Consider the following 18756-nt stretch of genomic DNA (forward strand, 5'->3'; position numbering starts at 1 on the left):
ATAAGTTTATGAATAATTTTGAAAGACTACAAAACAATTAATAAAATTACTAATAAGAAATTATAGGACATCACAATTTTATCGACTATTATTAATATAATTATTATATTGTTTTATCTCAGATTATTCCTATAATAGCATTTCCACTCTTTTAAAATATCTTGATCACAATACATCTTTCACTTTCCGGGCGACTGCTCTTACCAACTAAGCTATTCAGACCCTTTCGATCCTATATTTTTCATTTGCCTTTTTAGTAGATGTTAGTAAATACCGCCGTGATTAGCCCAAGGCGTGAATAAACTCAGAAATAAATATTTTTATCGGCTCTCAATATAAATAATATAAGTATGCTGTCTTCTAAGCTGGGCAGTAGAGCCAAGGAAACGAAACGAAAAATTAATTAAACGGCAAACTCTACTAAAAAGGCAAATGAAAAATATAGGATCGAAAGGGTCTGAATAGCTTAGGCTTAGTTGGTAAGAGCAGTCGCCCGGAAAGTGAAAGACGCGGGTTCGATTCCCGCTTCAGCGACTTTTCGGACCTATATTTTTCTCGCTTATTTCTCCATATGTAAGTTTCGAAATTAATTTATATGTGGAACTTTGGGATCTCAAATTGAGATACAGTTCCGTTTAATTAATTTTTCGTTTCGTTTCCTTGGCTCTACTGCCCAGCTTAGAAGACAGCATACTTATATTATTTATATTGAGAGCCGATAAAAATATTTATTTCTGACCAATAAGAAATGTTTGATTAAAAACGAAAACAAACAAAAATGAATTATATAAAATCTGAAAATAGACGGTTAAATAAACCTACATTATTCTTCATGTAATGGGATATTACGGAATGAGACGTTAATTAAAAAATCCGATGCATAAATAGACGGATCGATTGTTTAAAGAAATTCTGTCATATCAACTTCTTAAATTGAAGAGCAAAGGTTGACTCGATAAACGTTGTTTATTTGCAATATCTTCGCGTTCAAAGAATTAAAAAAAGATCGATTAAAAAAAATTTAATTAATGAATCTACGAGTATTAATTAATTTTCAAGTCATAAACAGATAAAAGTTGTCTCGTGTTTTCGGGACAAAAAATGTTAGGAATTTAAGCTACACTTACACAGTTGAAAAATTTCTGTTAAATTTAACAAATATCACAAGTCTCAAACGGTCCACAGAAATTTTTGTGTTAATTTAACATAATATGGATATGTTAAATGGAGACACAAATATTGTGTTAATATTTTAACACAAAATAAATGCAAAACTTCAAATAATTCAAAATAAAATTTGTGTAAAATTAACACACTTTTAATGTAAAAATTAACAAAAAATATGTGAATTTTAGATTTTATCATCCCTACTTATATTATAAAATAGAAAATTAACATTTTTTGCAGTAAATTTTAACAGAAAAATCTTGTCATTAATAAAGCAGAGCATATTTATTGTAAAATTAAAAATAGATACACATTGTGTTATTTTTACATTTTTTTCAATTGTTTTAATAATTTAACATTTAAGTTAATTTCAATTAACAAAGTAGTAATATATTAAATTAACACATGAATGTATTAAATATTGAACACCAAAATTTTCACGGGGACCGTTTTTTAAAACAAGAAAACACAAATTTTTCTACTGCGTAGGAGAGACGAGCGATATAATGCAAAAGAGGCGGAGGGAAGTAGAATAACGAAAATGATCAGACTTGATATGCGTTCGCGAAGAGATGAGATGAGCGCGTTATATCCTTCGCGAGATGTGCAGGGCAGAATGCGGGCTGACTTCGGGGTCAAGGACGATTCGGCGGAGCGTGCACCCTGTGCACCTCCTTTCATTCTCTAACGTTGGGGAGATGTGTCCGATGTTGTTTAGAGCATCGACCGACCTTGGTTAGAAGCGTCGCATATTTGATCGTTGTATACATGTAATGTCAGACTATACAAAAGTTTCGACTTTATAATACGTTCTAGTAAACATCTTTTCATCATCGCGTATATTGAATTCATTTTCTTTATTTTGCAAAAGTATCCTACGCTTCAGGTTTTGTCTGCAATTTTTCCAGTCACCCATTGTTCGAAAATTAGATATAATATAAAATGTGGAGTGAATTACAACTTTGGAAGATTAATGATTAATACGAAAGACATTACTATTATTTGCTGAAATAATTCTTGATTTTTAATATTCTTGTTTTGTGTACATATACATATACAGGGTGTCCGGTAACTAACGGACCAACGATTACAAGTGGATTTTTTGGTCAATTTGGGAACGATTTTTCCTCAGCAAAAATGTCGAAAAAGGTCATCATTTTTTACAACTTTTCAATATTTGTCATTATGTATCTTTATAACTAAGCTTAAAATTAAAATTTTATTATAGTAAACTCTACCTGAAATTAACTGAAGAATGTAATTATGTTAGACTTTTAACTCCAAAACGTTTAGTTTTCAAAAAACCCATTTTTTTCAATCGCTTATAACTCGAAAATTATTGACTTCTCAACATTTTTGCTAAGGAAAAATCGTCTCCAAATTGGCCAGAGAATCCGCCCTTAATCATTGGTCCGTTAGTTACCAGACACCCTGTATAAATATATATATTTGCATTGTATTTGCTATTTTAGCATGTTTATATATACATATTGTCCCTTGGAAACTCTCGGCATTATACTCTCGCGAATAGTTGTTTACTCAATTAGTACAGCCGTGGAGTGCAAGAAAAATAGGAAGGGTGGAAGTGTTTCGTGTACTTTCCGTGTAAGAAACGATGCGAGCATTAGGGCCCACGGACCCTTCGCTTGTCTCGACGCGGCTCACCATTGCCACTTTGAAGCTCGTTCACCTTGAGCTCTCTTAAACAGTGATTCTCATTCGTGCTTATCCACTCTCGTTCATGTTACAGATATATAGTCGTGACACTATAATTACGCAAATAAGTATTCGACAGGTATTACATTTCCTAAAACTGGAATTCGAATTTAACTAAGATTCGCGCAAATTTCAAACTTCGCAATCGGACGATATAGTGAGTGTTGTTTTTCTTTATTATCCTCATCATTAAAGAACTGGATTGTGTTTTTTTATCAAAATTAAAATTTTGATACATCCGTTAATATAGAGAAATTTTATTCTCTCAATGTAATAAATGGAATATATATATATATTGACGAAAAAATATAAAAACAACATTAAGATTGAAATTGCATTTAATATAAAATTGAGAAGAATGATGCACATATACTTTTTTTCACGATTGTCTCGAATAAAACTTGACTTGACCATCCGGCTGAAATAATTCACTCGGTTTTTATATTCATATGACATAATGTCAGTATCGTATTCGGACCGGTTGTAAGTAGATACGAGACGAGAAACGGGCGTGTGGTGTACACGTTTTTAATTACACATTTTTTATTTCATCTCGACACCCTTTTGGACAATGGAGATTGAAGAGATCATTTTTCGTCATGATTGGAAAGTTCTCGTGTCACGTTGAATTAATCGTCAAGTGCCAAAAGGGTTTTCGCTTTGTAGATTTTTCAAATATCTATATTTTGCTATCTGATAGAGGAAGCATTGTTTTTTTTTCTTATAGTAAACGTTTGACAAGTTTACTATAATTTGAAGATCACACAAACATTTCATAAAGACGAGAATATCTTTATAAAAAAAGAATCACGTCATTCTAACATAGTACTTCTTCATTAGAATATTTTATTTTAGCTTTTATTGTAGAGCATTTATGAAGATTCGCTGATACGTTATCTTGTATGCAACGGTGCAATATAATATCTTAATCTCATTTTTTCTTAATTTTATGCAATTTTAATAGGGATTAATTTGGCTAAAGAGAGAGAAGAGAGTAAACAATTGCGTCTCTAGCACCAAGATAATAAGATTCTTGAATTAAAACAATTATTGCAGCAACAATAGTGCATTCAGGTGCATACCTGTTGGACGCGAATAGAACGAGGAGGGTGAAGACGAAGGAGGAAAGAAAGAGAAGGAGGGATAAAGAGAGAAACTATGAAAATAGAAGGGAACACATTACTACGCTGACTAGTTTCCCGTAATTTTCGGAGTTATATTGACGGTTTGCATGGTGATTGGGGGTCGGTTTGCGGTCGAATGGAAGGGAAAGCATTGTCGAAATGGGAGATAACAACATGGCGTTAATTATGCATTAAGAGCCTTCAATTACGGATCGCATTCAATCTTCCGTAAATAGATGTTCAATTACTACTTACGGATATAATTTTAGAAAATACTCATCCAAACATAGAATCATTTTTTTTATGTATAAATTCTCTTAATTTTCTATCATCAGTCTCTGAAACGCAATTTACTTTAATAATAAAACTAAGAAAATCAATATGACACATCTTGTATAAATTTTTTAATAGATTTACGCAAACTGGTTTTTTTTTTTTTTTTTAACAGAAATTAACAGTTCTTAAATTGAGCATTTAATTAAATATGAAGACATTTTTGCGGATTATGTATAAGAATGAAAAATAATATAACAATTCTAATGAAACATATTATATATAATAAAATATATATAATGACTACTTTTTAATTTCGTATCGACTTTAATAAAGAATTTTATAAAATTAAAGCTTACAATTTGTTATAAGATATGCAATGCTACTGTATATATGTATATAGTGATTAATTAATTTTTATAGTTTCTTTGAGAAAAAAATGATATTAAATTAGTTAGGAAAAATGTTCATTAATGTTAAAAATTGCGACAATTTGTCACAATTGACAACTTATAATTTTGATAATTTTGTATTATATTTAATATTTATATTAATTTTACGTAAATTATTTGAATATTACACACGCATATCAATAACATTTTAGCAATAGTTTACGTCTTTAAATAATCTTCTGTTGAATATATAATTTTATATATGTATGTATACATTCATTGTTTACGAACTTTTTTTATATCACGTCAATTTCCTGTTTTGCTTTCCGTCGTTTCAAAATCGCCGTAACATGTAAACAATATTTGGATTATCTTGATTTTCGGGACACGAAAACAAAACTGACAAGATATCATTTTTCTTAATTATCACGAAGAAACATGATATTTTGGTACAATTATCATTTAATCTAACCGCTTATCATTGATCAGATATGATAAATTCGATAAGCGAATCGCGCTTCTAAACTGTGATTTCAAGGTGGAGGTCGTTCAAACTGCGTGATTCCAGAATAGTTTCTCATAGTGGTTCTCTGCACGAGAACCAATCCGATCGATCTCTCTTCCATTTCCACCCGGAAGTGAGGACGCGATGAAGGGAAATCGAACATTCCCCGTCGCATATACAGGGTGTCACGAAACAGTCGACGAACTCTTCGAACAGATTCAGCGAGTCATTCCAAAATTTCGTATTATATTTATTATAGATATATTTTCATTCATTTAATCCACCAAAACAACATTGCAAACGCATGCAATTAAATAGGTTTTTAAATTTTACGTTTCTTTCGTCGAAAGAATTATCAACGTCACGAAATGTTTTATTGACAAATATTATTTTCATTCTTTATTGGCTATACAAGACGAAAAATTCTTTACTAAAATTAAAATATTCATAATAACAAATCTGTGTTACATATGTATTTAAAAAAAGCTAAATAATAAGATACCTAAACGATAAGAAAACTGCAATTATTTAACTTTCTTGGTTTCTCGTTATATACACATGTAATAGTTCAGATTTGTTATTATAAATATTTTAATTCTAGTAAAGGATTTTTCATTCTGTAATAAAGAAAGGGTGTCTAGCGGTCAGGGAAATCTGAAAAAACCGCATTGTCAGGGAATTTTATAAATCTGGAATTGTCAGGGAAAAGTTAGGAAGTTTTACTGGATTTTTTCACATTATTCTACACATTTGTCTCGATAATTGAAATTTTTTATTAAATAAGTATAAACTTCTCCTTGACTGCCAGCACGCTAATTTTCTGTGCTGTTAAAAATCGATTCATCTACAGCGTGTTCGTTAATTTATATTTTCATTGTCGTGTTATTTTATTTCAATGTTTGATAGAGACAAAATTAAAAAATTTGATATAACAAAAAAGATGATTATTTAAATAGTTTATCGTGACATGTTTGTTTCGATTACCGTACATAATGTAGATTGTATAATTGATTTAAATTTTTCTTTTAACTTCCGAACCTTTTCATTGTTGACAAAAATATCAAGGATTTCATCATTTAACATTTAATTGATTTATCTATGTAGATATATGCAAATTATATATTCGGAAAAAATAATACTAAAAAGAGTCAGGGAAAAAATGAATTTCTGGTTTTGGAAAATCTGAAAAGGTCAGAGAATTTTTTTCATCTGCTGGAGTCTGCTGAACAGTCTGAATAAGACAGACTTGATCAGCATCCCCTTAAATAAAGTTACATTTTGGTCGTGATAATCGAGTCACGTGACTCGACTCGGCTCGTGCGAGAGGCGCGAGTCGAGTCAGCGAAAGCTTGCGCAATACCTGACCTATTGTGCTCGTTAAGGACATTCGGGATCAGCTATTGGATAAGATTCCTTTCTCCCTTATCCTCCATCTCGTCTTTATCATCCGCTTTCCTGCTCCTTGCCGCGATGCGAACCTCGTCCTCGGGGATATTATACCCCTATCGGGAGCTGAAAGGGATTGGACCTCCACCTCAGGAAGGAAACCCAACTTCCAGTCGCGCTGAAGGACCTCCACCTTAATTCTATGGGACAGAAGTCTCAGGATTTAGAGCGGAGGTGTACTTTGGGGGATTCCTCCCTTTCACCCTCTCTCGTTCTCCTCCACTTAACGATCAAGTAGGTCCTGCGAAGCCAGCAGGAACGTCGGGATCATCGCCTTGTCCGCAGATTCGCCGTAGAAACGGGTCCTTATGAAAGAAATTCAGGGAAAAGTGGGAAGTAACACGTTGGCGAGGAGCTATGCTCTGTGAATTGTATTCTTATAAGTAACAGCTTTTTGCTCGTGATTCTTTAGAGGTTCTTCTAACGAATTTTTCAGTGTTCGAAATAATTCGGAATTATTATTTCAGATAGTTACATCATCTAGCAAATGTCTGCGAATTTTAGTTTACATTGACATATTGTTTAAGTATGATTCAGCTTTTTGCAAAATGCTATCTGTAAAATTATAGTAATTTTATGGAAAAAAATTCCTTGGCCTTTTATCTGTAAAATTATAGTAATTTCATGGAAAATTAGAGAGAAAATTGGAAATATTTCGTATTTTAAATAGTGGTTAAAAGCTCTTAATAAAAATATATAGTGTAAGGTAGTATAAAGGCTTATAAGAGAGCTATAATGAAGACATTAAATGTAGTAAAGTAAGAAATAAAAATTATTTAATTATTAATGTGAGTATAGAAGGTTAACATAATAAATACGAAGAATGTACAATAACAGAAGAAGAAAAATTATATCAATAAGCGGACGTTTCGGTACAATTTTTTATACCATCTTCAGCGCAAAACGAAATCTTAATGCGTACTTTAAAATTCTATTAAGAAACAAACGTAAAATTAAATACAAAGTCATATTAATTAAATCTGTCAAATTCGGACGCATATCAGTCAAAATCAAATTTGACATTCTTCGTATTTATTATGTTAACCTTCTACTCATATTAATAATTAAATAATTTTTATTTCTTACTTTACTACATTAATGTCTTCATTATAGCTCTTATTAGCCTTTATACTGCTTTACACTATATATTTTGTATTTTGTTCTAAGTTGAATATATTAAAATTTGAATTTTATGTTGATATTAAAATCTAAATGTTATGAATATTTGTAATGATATAAAAAGGGAAAAATAATATATTTTTTTATTACACTTCTGATAAAGTTCAGTCGTTTAAGATAACTAATATTGAAATCTGAAAATTTGCAAATATGTTATCATATATTGCATGTTGTAGAAAACGTCGCGGGTTTTTTGCTTTCCTTCGTCTTTCTTTGTTATTTGATGCGAATTCTCATTCGAAATGATGATTGATTTCTTTTTTCTTTCTTCTCGATTGTATAGGTCGTATCTAAGAAAGATTGCGTTCAATAGATCGTGCCAACTGGTATCCGGAGCGAAGTGTCGGTCTCTATTACTTTTCTCTTTTTCTTCTTCCTCTCCTTTCCGTAAAATCGTGTGGCACATCGTAACCTTTCATGACATCCTTTTCTCTTTGTTCTCTGATTTTCACGACTTCTGTAAAATCATTAGTTAGAATTTTTCGATATTTAAACGATTCTTAAAAACTTTGAACTTGATATTATATTTGAACAATTTTTTATTTAATTTCAAGTCCACAATTCTGCACAATATGCTAAGTTAATTCATAACATTGTGCTTACATAATATTACGCATATCATTTATTAAGTTTAATTATAGTAATCTAATTATAGTAATTCAAATTTGAAAAATATTTGAGGAGATACACATACATTATGTATATAATGTTCAATAAATTATAATACAATTCACGAACAGTTCTCGTGAAAGAACAAATAAATAATATAAAATATATTTTAATATACATTATTATAATGAAATATTATATAATATTATGCATATAATATTTACCCAATATTCTTTATTTGAATTAGTTGTATATTCCCAAACTGGAATACAGCTTATGAAAAAAAAATTTTTTTAATATAAAAATGATGTGTTTATATGTGTGTTGCAAGTTTCTCATAAAAAATTAGCCTTTTATGAAGTGCCGAATCTAAGACTGAATCGTTCAGCAAAAAGTTGAATTTATAACAGACCTGCTATTTGAATCAAAATTATATTTGTCTCTAAAATTACAGGACCAATAAATTAAAATTTTTTTTTCTAATTGATTGTAATCTGATATACTGGACACGCTGCGTTGCTCATATTTGAAAGCGGTTTTCCAAAGACCCAAATGTGAAACTCGGACGAGTCTCTAAGTTCTATGCCGTTGGACGCAACCCAACGTGATGTGTATATCGTGCCATTGCAATTGCGTTGTGGAGTACATCGAACCCGCGCAGGTGAAAGTGGTGAACTAAAGCGGTATCCTCGCATATTCGTTCGTCAGACAATTGGTTCCTAGATTTGTGAAATCGTCGGCAATCCAAAAGTTAAATTTCGCGCGTCTCCATGTGGAAATTGTGTTGAGGCTTTGATAAGGTCCTTCTTAATTTTTCCTAACTTTTGTTAGGGTCCTAATGTGGAAGCCCAATAAGAACCCTTTAAGATCGGTCACGCTTTTCCATCGAGAGCCCTTAAAGGTTAAGTAATCAGAGCCTTGATGAAATCCTTTATAAATAAATTAAATTGCAATTATTTTTGTATCAATTTTACACATACACATCCCGAAAAAATGGGTACATTCCTGGAAATTAGAGGGCCTAAGATGGCCCACGTTTAAGCCTTTAAAGGCCCCGACAATTTTTGAGGTTGCCCTAACAATTTTCCACATGGGTCGATTTGATGAGACAAATTCGTGCTCTTCTCGTCATCAACGTTATTCCTTTACCGTATATCTGCGAGTGAAAATTTGCATTAAAATAATGTAACTTTAGATAACACTAAAATGTGAAATTACATTTGTCAGATTTGTCAGGAAGATTAGAATGCATTCTGCTTTCAGCGTAGAAAACTTACGAACTGAGATGATGAAGACCTAGTTTGAAATCGAATTAGCATATAATCGAATTTTTTAAAAATAATTTTACCTGAGAAAACTTTTTTAAAATTATGATTTTATAATACATTCTGCACAGTAGGAAAATTTGTTTTCTTGTTCCCGGAAAAACGGTTCCCGTTAAAATTTGTGTTAAATATTTAACACATTTATGTGTTAATTCAATATAATGCTGTTGTGTTAATTGAACTTAAATGTTAAATTGTTTAAACAATTGAAAAAGGATGTAAAAATAACACAATGTGCATCTATTTTTAATTTTACACAATAAATATACGTTTTGTTTTATTAGTGACAAGATTTGTTAAAATTTACTGAAAAAAATGTAGACTTTTTATTTTATAATATAAGGACGATAAATCTCTAAAAAAATGTTTAAACATATTTTTACATTAAAATTATGTTAATTTTACACCAAATTTATTTTAAATTACTTGAAGTTTTACGTTTATTTTGTGTTAAAATATTAACACAGTATTTATGTCTTCATTTAACATATCTATATTATGTTAAATTAACACAAAAATTTCTGTGGACCTTTTTGATACCTGTTAAAAACACATTTCTCAGCTGTGTCAGAAAGAGGAAGGAGCGAAAAAATTGAAATGCGTCGTGCTTTTTTTCAACTGCAACAAATGTTGCACTCGACCTGGATCGACCTATAGACACGCTATATGCGATTATCGGAGTCTGACTAACGGTCGGACGTGCTCTAGCAAGTAACTGTATCGTTCTAGAAAACAGCATAGTACGTGCTCGGTGAGAGGTTAACTTAGGTTATTTGTGTTCATGCAGAAGCAACACATAAGAGAAAAAGAAGGGAAGATATAAAAAAATGTGTTTGTCGAATAATGTTGTAATAACGATACAGCAACGTTCGTAAACGTGTATATATTGTTCTTTACAAATTTAATTTTTGTATAAGAAGATCAAAGCTTTTTAGAAAACAACGAAATTTATATGAAAAACTTGCGATATCTATGTAACACAATATCTTCATAAGTTTTATATATACAGTGCTAAAATTTTCTGTTCGCTTTTGAACGTTAATATTAGACACTAGCATGTTCAATAAATAACGAGATGTTTAGAGAGGAATTAAAAAGGGACACGTAGCCATTGCTTGTAATGTCAGATAATATTCGTAAGGCTCTCTAATCGTTGCGTCGTGTAACTCGTAATCGTAACTCGTGACAGTCGTGCACTTTTGTCCCTCTTACTTGACCTGACTCAAGCCACGAACCAAGTTAAGAAAATCATTTGTGGATGTATATATACATAAATGTATATACATATATATATATATAAATGATCATTTGATATGTCATACTTTTTACATTGAACTTTTCATTATGATTTTATTATTATGCTCTATAGACGTTTCATTGTTGAGATGAACAATATTAATTTTATTAGGCTAACACATTAAAAAAAGAGTTTATTTTATTTTAAAATATAACAAGCAAGCTTAACTAAAACACATGTATTTTTTATATTTTTTAAAAATAACAACTAACTTGGATAGAGTTTATAATGAGTACTAAATGCGAAAAAACAACTAAGTAAATTTGAAGGAGTATGCTGTGTAAATTTTGCAATGCACAACATTCAGTATATTAGCATAATTTAAAGTTTTTTTTTTCTAGAAAAAACTTTTTCTACGTAACAAAAATATTTAAGATTATTTTTTGTTAATGGGAATTATAATTCTGAAATCTCTGTGGATTAATTAAGACGGCATTCGATATTTTGAGATATTCTCTATAACATTATTATTTTTATTTCTATTTCTATCTATATTTGATCGTATTAAGAAAAAAAAAGAACACCTCGAATCAAGGATATAAGAGTATGAGAATGGATACATCGGCGGAGGAAAGCTTTACGCTCGAGTCATACATTGAATAAGTCATGAAGGATCCTGGTGATAAGCGTGGCGATTTTATCAGTCGGCGAGAAACCGTGCGACTGCGCAATGGAAACAAAGTGGATGAATTGTTGTGCATTACAAAATTCACAAACACGTATTTTTTTAGAATTTACATTTTCTATACGCTTAGACGTGCTAGATTAGTCCTTACTTTCGAAAAATATTTGTAATCATTTTGATTATACTTGTTTACACACTTTCTACGCTAGAATAAAACAAGTATATTATATATAAGAGCGTATAAAGAACGTGCTGTATAAAAATACGCGAGATAAGTATGTTGTAAAAGCCAAAGAGTTGAGCTGTATTTGGAATATAATATCGCTGGGAAAGATAAGACGGCCGCGAATTTTTCCTGCTCGCTGGCTCTTCGATGAACCTCAAACGAGACTTTGAGGCGCAATGAAAGTTTTATGAAGGAAGCACGAGGACGAAGAGTATAAGAAGAAAGGCAGCCGTGAGACTCCAAATTTTACGATCAACAAAGTCTTACTCTCGCATCCAGGAAAAGCGAAACGACTTGTCAGCCAATGCTTGGCTCTTCTCGATTCAAAAACTTTTTGGGAAGCGACTTGATATGCGAATGAAGAATTGCGTTATTCAGAAATTGGGTCGAAAAAATATAAAACTAGCATAGAAACAAGATTGTTAAGTTTGGAAAAATACGACGAAAAATTTTTTCGAATTTCATTGTATTATAATGCAAATTTTATTTAAAAAAATGAAAAAGAATGAGAGTACAGTAAGCTAGTAGATGCAGAGAAAGAGAAGAGCGGAATAGAAATAAACGAAGCGGAGAGGAGAGAACACGAAGAGAAATAGCCGGCACAATCACGTGCGGGTTCGAGAGGTCAAGATCAAGTTGCCGAGAGAGATGCGATCTGGAACCCGCGAATACAGAGAGAAAAGGGGAGGTGCGAGAGAAAGAGCGTGGGAGAAAGGAGGAGAATAACACGCTTTCCTGTGCCATCGACTTTAAAAATAAGATGGCAATCGGCCAATGCTTCTATTTGACTATACAGGATTTTTTTGCCAATTTTTCCTTTCCTTTCCGCCTTGTAGACATTATAATAGAATGTAATGTTGCACGGTAGTTCGATAATAAAATCGGACAGGAATAGTTACATTTTTCGCATAGTTTCATGTCAATTTAACAGGATGTCTAGCACGGTCAGGGAAATCTGGAATTGTCAGTGAAAAAAAGTCAGGAAATTTTACTACATCTGGATTTTTTCGTATTATTCTACATTTGTCTCAATAAGTTGAATTTTTTTATTAAATAAGTATAAACTCTTTCTTGACTGCCAGCACGTTAATTTTTTGTGTTAAAAATCGATTCATCTATAGCGTGTTTGTTAATTTATATTTTCATTGTCGGGTTATTTTATTTCAATGTGTTTAATAGAGATAAAACTATATCTCAAGGATTTCATGATTCAACATTTAATCGATTTATCATATGTAGATATATGCAAATTATATATTTGGAAAAAATAATACTAAAAAGAGTCAGGGAAAAAATGAATTTCTGGAAAATCCAAAAAGATCAGGAGATTTTTTTCATTGAATCTGCTGCATTGACACTCTGTTCAAACATATATTTAATATTTGATTATATGGATTTTATGGTTCTTTATAAAAAATGAGGAGAGATAAGACAGCACGTTCTTTCAATATTGAAGAAGATGCGTTTATCTCTAGAACCCTTTAGGTACATGGTTGAGCTAGTCAGGGATCGCTACTCCGAATTGGGGAGTCTTAATGAAGGCACGTGCGGACTCGCCTTTGTCACTCGCTAAAGATTTCGGCACAGCAGACGCAGCTTAATTAAGCGAAACCAGTATTACATACAGTGCTGCGTTTACACGTGCCGATGAATACCCATATGAATGCGCGTTCAATTATAACGGGTGTTTCAAATATAATCGCAGTTATAGAGTCTCTCAGCCGTACTTCAATCTCACATATTGATATTCATTTTTTTTATGTTACTGTATCATTTTTTTAAATATGAATTTTATATCTGCAATGCAATATATTCGATTTTCATGTCATAGATTTACTATTCCTCCTCCCTACATTTTCTTTACTCTTCTGTAAAGTCTTGAAAAGTCGCCAAAGTTTTTCAAAAATTAAGCATTATTGTAAGAGATCATTTGTCAAAAGACATTTATTTTAGAATTTTTTAAATGTAAACTGAATCTGACGTAAACAGTGTTATATTTAGTATATTTTTAATATATTGTATTCAAATGCGCTGGGATCGCTACGACTTCACGTGACAAATTAAACACGCGAGAACATCGTGACGCAGAAATTTGAACTATTTTTAGTTACGTGAACATCTGTTTCACATCGCATCTCGAATGGTTATTATAACATTTTGCGCTATTAACTGTGAGTCAAAGGTGAGATGGGAAACGAGGGAAAATCTCGCGAAAAGAAACTTGCGGAGATCCGAGGTTTAAAGCTTGACTTTAAATGGAATCCCGTTTTAGGAAGCTGCATACAGTTTAATTAAGCCAGACCCATTTCGCTTGTGTCTACAAACGGTATTTTGCAGTAATGCCTCGACCATCTTCCTCTTTCCCTCTCGTGCATGCGCGTTCTCTGTTCAACCTCTCTATAGAATGGACGCCAGTTGAAGGAAGTCCAAGTTCGCCTAAGTCTCGACTCTCGAGTGTCCGTCCTAATGAATTGCTAAACTATCCCGAATCACCCCTCAAACGAAAGCTCGTCTTGCTCGAACGGCTGCATCGCTTCACTCAACTTCGTTGAATGCTCGATTAATCAAGGGTATTATAATTTTGATGAAAATATGAGAAAAGTTTGCAGGGTTGAAAAAATTACACCAGTCCATAATTAATCAAAAATTTTGACTGGAATTAACTGATTGATATTCATTTCAAAGATAAAATATATTTTAATATTCATCCATTCAGTTAGCAATATAGCAAATGATTTATTTTTTTATTATTTATTCTTATACACTTATGTGAAAAGTTTTATTATTTTTTAAGTTTATTTGAAGAGCATACTCCAAAAATTTTTTTATATCTATATTGTTGTTAATTGAATGTGTTTTGAGATATCTTAACGGACAATAACTATTAATTAAAATCTGTTTCATTTAGAATCCTTGATAGATATTTTTATTTCAAATACAAGTGTAAATAGACAAAATATTACTGCTTACAACTTTAATATTAATTACCTAATAGCTCAGTAATTAGTTATTAAAAATTAATTATTATTCTATGTGTGCAATAAATTATAATTTGATTAATAGTTGCTAAACTAATGAAGGTTAGTTGATTATCTACTCTAAGATTCTCAGAATACTACCCTTTCACAGCTATCCCTTTCACAGTTTAATGTGGCAATAAATAATATTACATAGGAACTAATAATACATATATAATCCCTATCACACATAGACGTGATGAATATAATTACCAAGTTGTACCATTAATAATAATTAATTGTGTAAGCCCGAAGGGAGACCAATACAAATAAAAATAAAGTAAAAGAAAAAGGTCAAAGGAGTGAAGACAAGGACGAATGGCAAATGTGCAACAGGGGGTGATGATACAGCAATAGTGATGGGGTGTCGCAGAAGGAGAGACAGAGAAAATATCGGAGCGAGGGTAGAAATAAAATTACGAGGCTGTTTACAGGCGGCTGTTAAAGCGATCTAACTCATGGTCGGCCATTGCTCCCGCCAAGCTTGGCTACGCACTTGCGACGTTATTTTCATGCTTTGTACAGGTCGTCTCAAATGTAGCTTCAATTTTGTAATTCGAGAACAAAAATCAAAAGTTACTTGAAGTTTTCAATTCCAAGTCGTCGATTAATTTACAGGGTGTCCAGGGAAATCTGGAAAACTGAGCATTGCCAGGGAATTTTATAAATTTGGAATTGTCAGGGAAAAAATTCAGGAAATTTTACTATTTATCTGGATTTTTTTCACATTCTACATTTGTCTCGATAATTTGAAATTTTTTATTAAACAAATATAAACCTTTCCTTCACTCCCAGCACGTTAATTTTCTGTTGTTAAAAATCGATTCATCTACAGCGTGTTTGTTAATTATGTTCATTATCGTGTTATTTTGTTTCAATGTGTTTGATAGAGACAAAACTAAAAAATTTGATATAATATAAATAAAAAAGATGATTGTTTAAATAGTTTATAGTGACATGTTTATTTCGATTATCGTACATAATGCAGATTGTATAATTGATTTAAATTTTTATTTTCTTAACTTCCGAATCTTTTTATTGTTGACAAAAATATCTCAAGGATTTTATGATTTAACATTTAATTGAATTATCATATAGATATATGCAAATTATATATTTGGAAAAAATAATACCAAAATTCAGGAAAAAAATTAATTTCTGGTCTTGGAAAATCTGAAAAAGTCAGGCAATTTTTTCATTGAATCTGAACAGCCCGAAAAATCAAAAGTTGCTTCAATTTTCAAATTCCATTCGTCGATATTAATTTAAAAAAAAAAAAAAAAAAAAAAAAAGGGGTTTTATTTATTTCACGGTCGCCAAATACGGAAGCAATAGCGGGTGCAGCAGCTCAGAAAACATTTCTTCAGCTTGCTGAACAGAATAAAATGGGACGGAGATTGTTTTGTATACGTGTTCTCGCTGGCGAATTAATACTCAACTGTTACTTCGCTTGCGCGCACGTTGCACCCCAAGGCATTCTGCCCTTTGAGGGCAATTCCCTCCTGATACGCATTCTCCGCTTTCCTAACCACTTGCCGAAGTAAATTCAACGACTCTAACGCGGGAATTCCGCGCCAAGTATTTATTCATCAGCGTTACCCCTGGTACACAAGCCGTTACAAGAATTTATAATGCCGCTGTCACGCGGCTGTGCCATTGATTGAAGGATCACCTTTCCCCTTCACTTTCTCCCATCCTTGCTTGCCGTTAATTTCCTGCCACCGCAAAAATGTTGCCAGCGATCAGGAACGATGAGGAAGCTTCTGTAGTATCCTGCCAAACGATTTATGCAAGAAGATATTGCTTTTCAGCAACGTTTTTGGTTTAAAAATTTTATAATTTAGAGAATAAAAATATGGACTGACTAGTGTCACTGAAGATTTTTACTTGGGACTTATGTATACAGGATGCTTCTTAAACATATGTCAAATATTCAAGGGTGATTCCTTGGGTTATTTTATATGAAAATTTCTACCTCTTTAATAATTTAATTTTCCGAAAATTGCGTTTCGAAAATGCAAGGCGATATGATATAATATATGATGCCAGAATGTATCAATTTCGTTATCATTGATTGTTAACATAAATAAAAAAATATCGTATTTAAAATATTGTATTTCTTGTAAATTATCGCTCTGTATCTTTGAAACGAAGTGATTTTCGAAAAATCGTCAGAGGTACTTTTCATGAAATGAGCCAAGGAATCATTCCTTGAATGTTTGACATATGTTTAAGAAACACTGTATATAGTATAATTAAATATATATATTTATATATATATATATTTATTTAATTATAAAGATACTTAATATTATTGATTAAAAAAGCATGTACGATTTGCCTTTATATTCTCAATGAAGAAAGTCATTCGTGCCTTGAGTGAGAAGACATTCGATGTTTCCGGGATAACTTATGAATATATATGTCGAGTATATGCCTAGACAGAAAGACATAGACATAGGGACACGTGGATAGGAATGTGTCTACGTTTGCAGGATATAATACCGTTTGATGACGTCATTAGAACCGACTTATTGTTTCTCGTAAAATATACGTACAAAACGCACCATTTCTTTCTTTCTTCGAATGATTTTCTTAATTAAGTTTTATTCACACGTGTCATCAGAAGATATTCTTCCCAACAGGATATTTTTAATGCAAAAGAATTAAAAAGCGACAGTTTATTTTCGAAGAACTTTTAAATCGTCTTAAATTTTACATTTCTTTAAATCGAGATTATAAAATTATTTATAACACAGTTATTTAAAATTTTATATTGAGATTAAAATTGTAAAGAATATAGTTAACGATGTTAAAGGATAGAATATGAAGATATTTTTAATAATTGCAAAAATTGTTAAATATATGTAATATTAGATTATATGGATGCTTTAAAAATGTATTATACATCTGTCAAATAAAATTAAATTAACATTGAATCTCTTAATACACGTTTTGCATTTCGAACAAACTTTTTAATCGATACTTAGGTCGTATTAACTTTGTTTGACAGAAAATGTAGAAAAAACATGACAAGAAATCTTGCGCAATTTAATATTATAAACATTTGCAGTTTTCGAGTTTCCTTCTATTATTTTTCCAATTTCTTTTTTTCTCTTTTTTTTTGTGAGTTTACTTTAATAAGAAACTTCCATGCTTTCATTCTTCCGTCATCTCGGTCTCTATTTTCTAGGATGGTAGCTATAAACCGGTCATAAATTTATAATTAAACGTCGCTAATAGGCGCATGCAGCTTACGCGTAATCTTTACGAAAGTAGGCATCATTTCTGGCTGATTAAAACATTATTTTACGACAAAACTTCTTAACGCCTTAATCGCGATTTTTCAGATTTTTTTGATAATACAAAACGCGTACAAAAATGTCGTCTGATTTCAATGTTAACGTTACTAATATAGTTTTAATGGTAACAATGTGACAATTGTAACGAATTTTTGTCTGTTGCAGGAGAGCTCACCTTAGGACTTGTCTCGAGAAGTTGAAGCTGCTGGTACCACTTGGGCCGGAAACTTCGAGGCATACCACGTTGGGCCTTTTGACCAAGGCCAAGCGTTTTATCAAGGTGAGTCCGACTGATTTTATCAAGGTAGACTTGATAAAAGATTGAAAACAGGTCGCAGAAAATTAAAAGTCTCAGAAGAGACAGATCATTCTTTTACCTTCGACAACTAGCGATCACCTTAAAGACTGGTATTCAGAATTTGTCTTGCGATAATGTCATACATAGTAAGGATAAAAAATTATCATTCTGAAAAAATTAGATGAAAAATGACAAAAGTTAGGGATTCGAGATATAACGGGCGAGATGTGATCGGTGGCGCATTCGAAACTTATT

The 18756-nt window shown here is 31.6% G+C and overlaps 1 protein-coding gene across 3 annotated transcripts in view; it reads left to right on the plus strand.

Annotated features, from left to right (window-relative positions):
* Mxd (MAX dimerization protein) overlaps window positions 1-18756 on the plus strand; it is a 53654-nt gene that overhangs the window by 9540 nt on the left and 25358 nt on the right. For all 3 annotated transcript variants that reach the window (XM_029317497.2, XM_029317499.2, XM_085486727.1), the window contains exon 5: window positions 18369-18483. In XM_029317497.2, the coding sequence (XP_029173330.1) occupies window positions 18369-18483 (115 nt within the window). The remainder of the gene's footprint in view (window positions 1-18368; window positions 18484-18756) is intronic.

The sequence above is a fragment of the Nylanderia fulva genome, unplaced genomic scaffold (genome assembly GCF_048542155.1).
Source record: "Nylanderia fulva isolate GAGA-0341 unplaced genomic scaffold, ASM4854215v1 Scaffold47, whole genome shotgun sequence".
Lineage (NCBI taxonomy): Eukaryota > Metazoa > Arthropoda > Insecta > Hymenoptera > Formicidae > Nylanderia > Nylanderia fulva.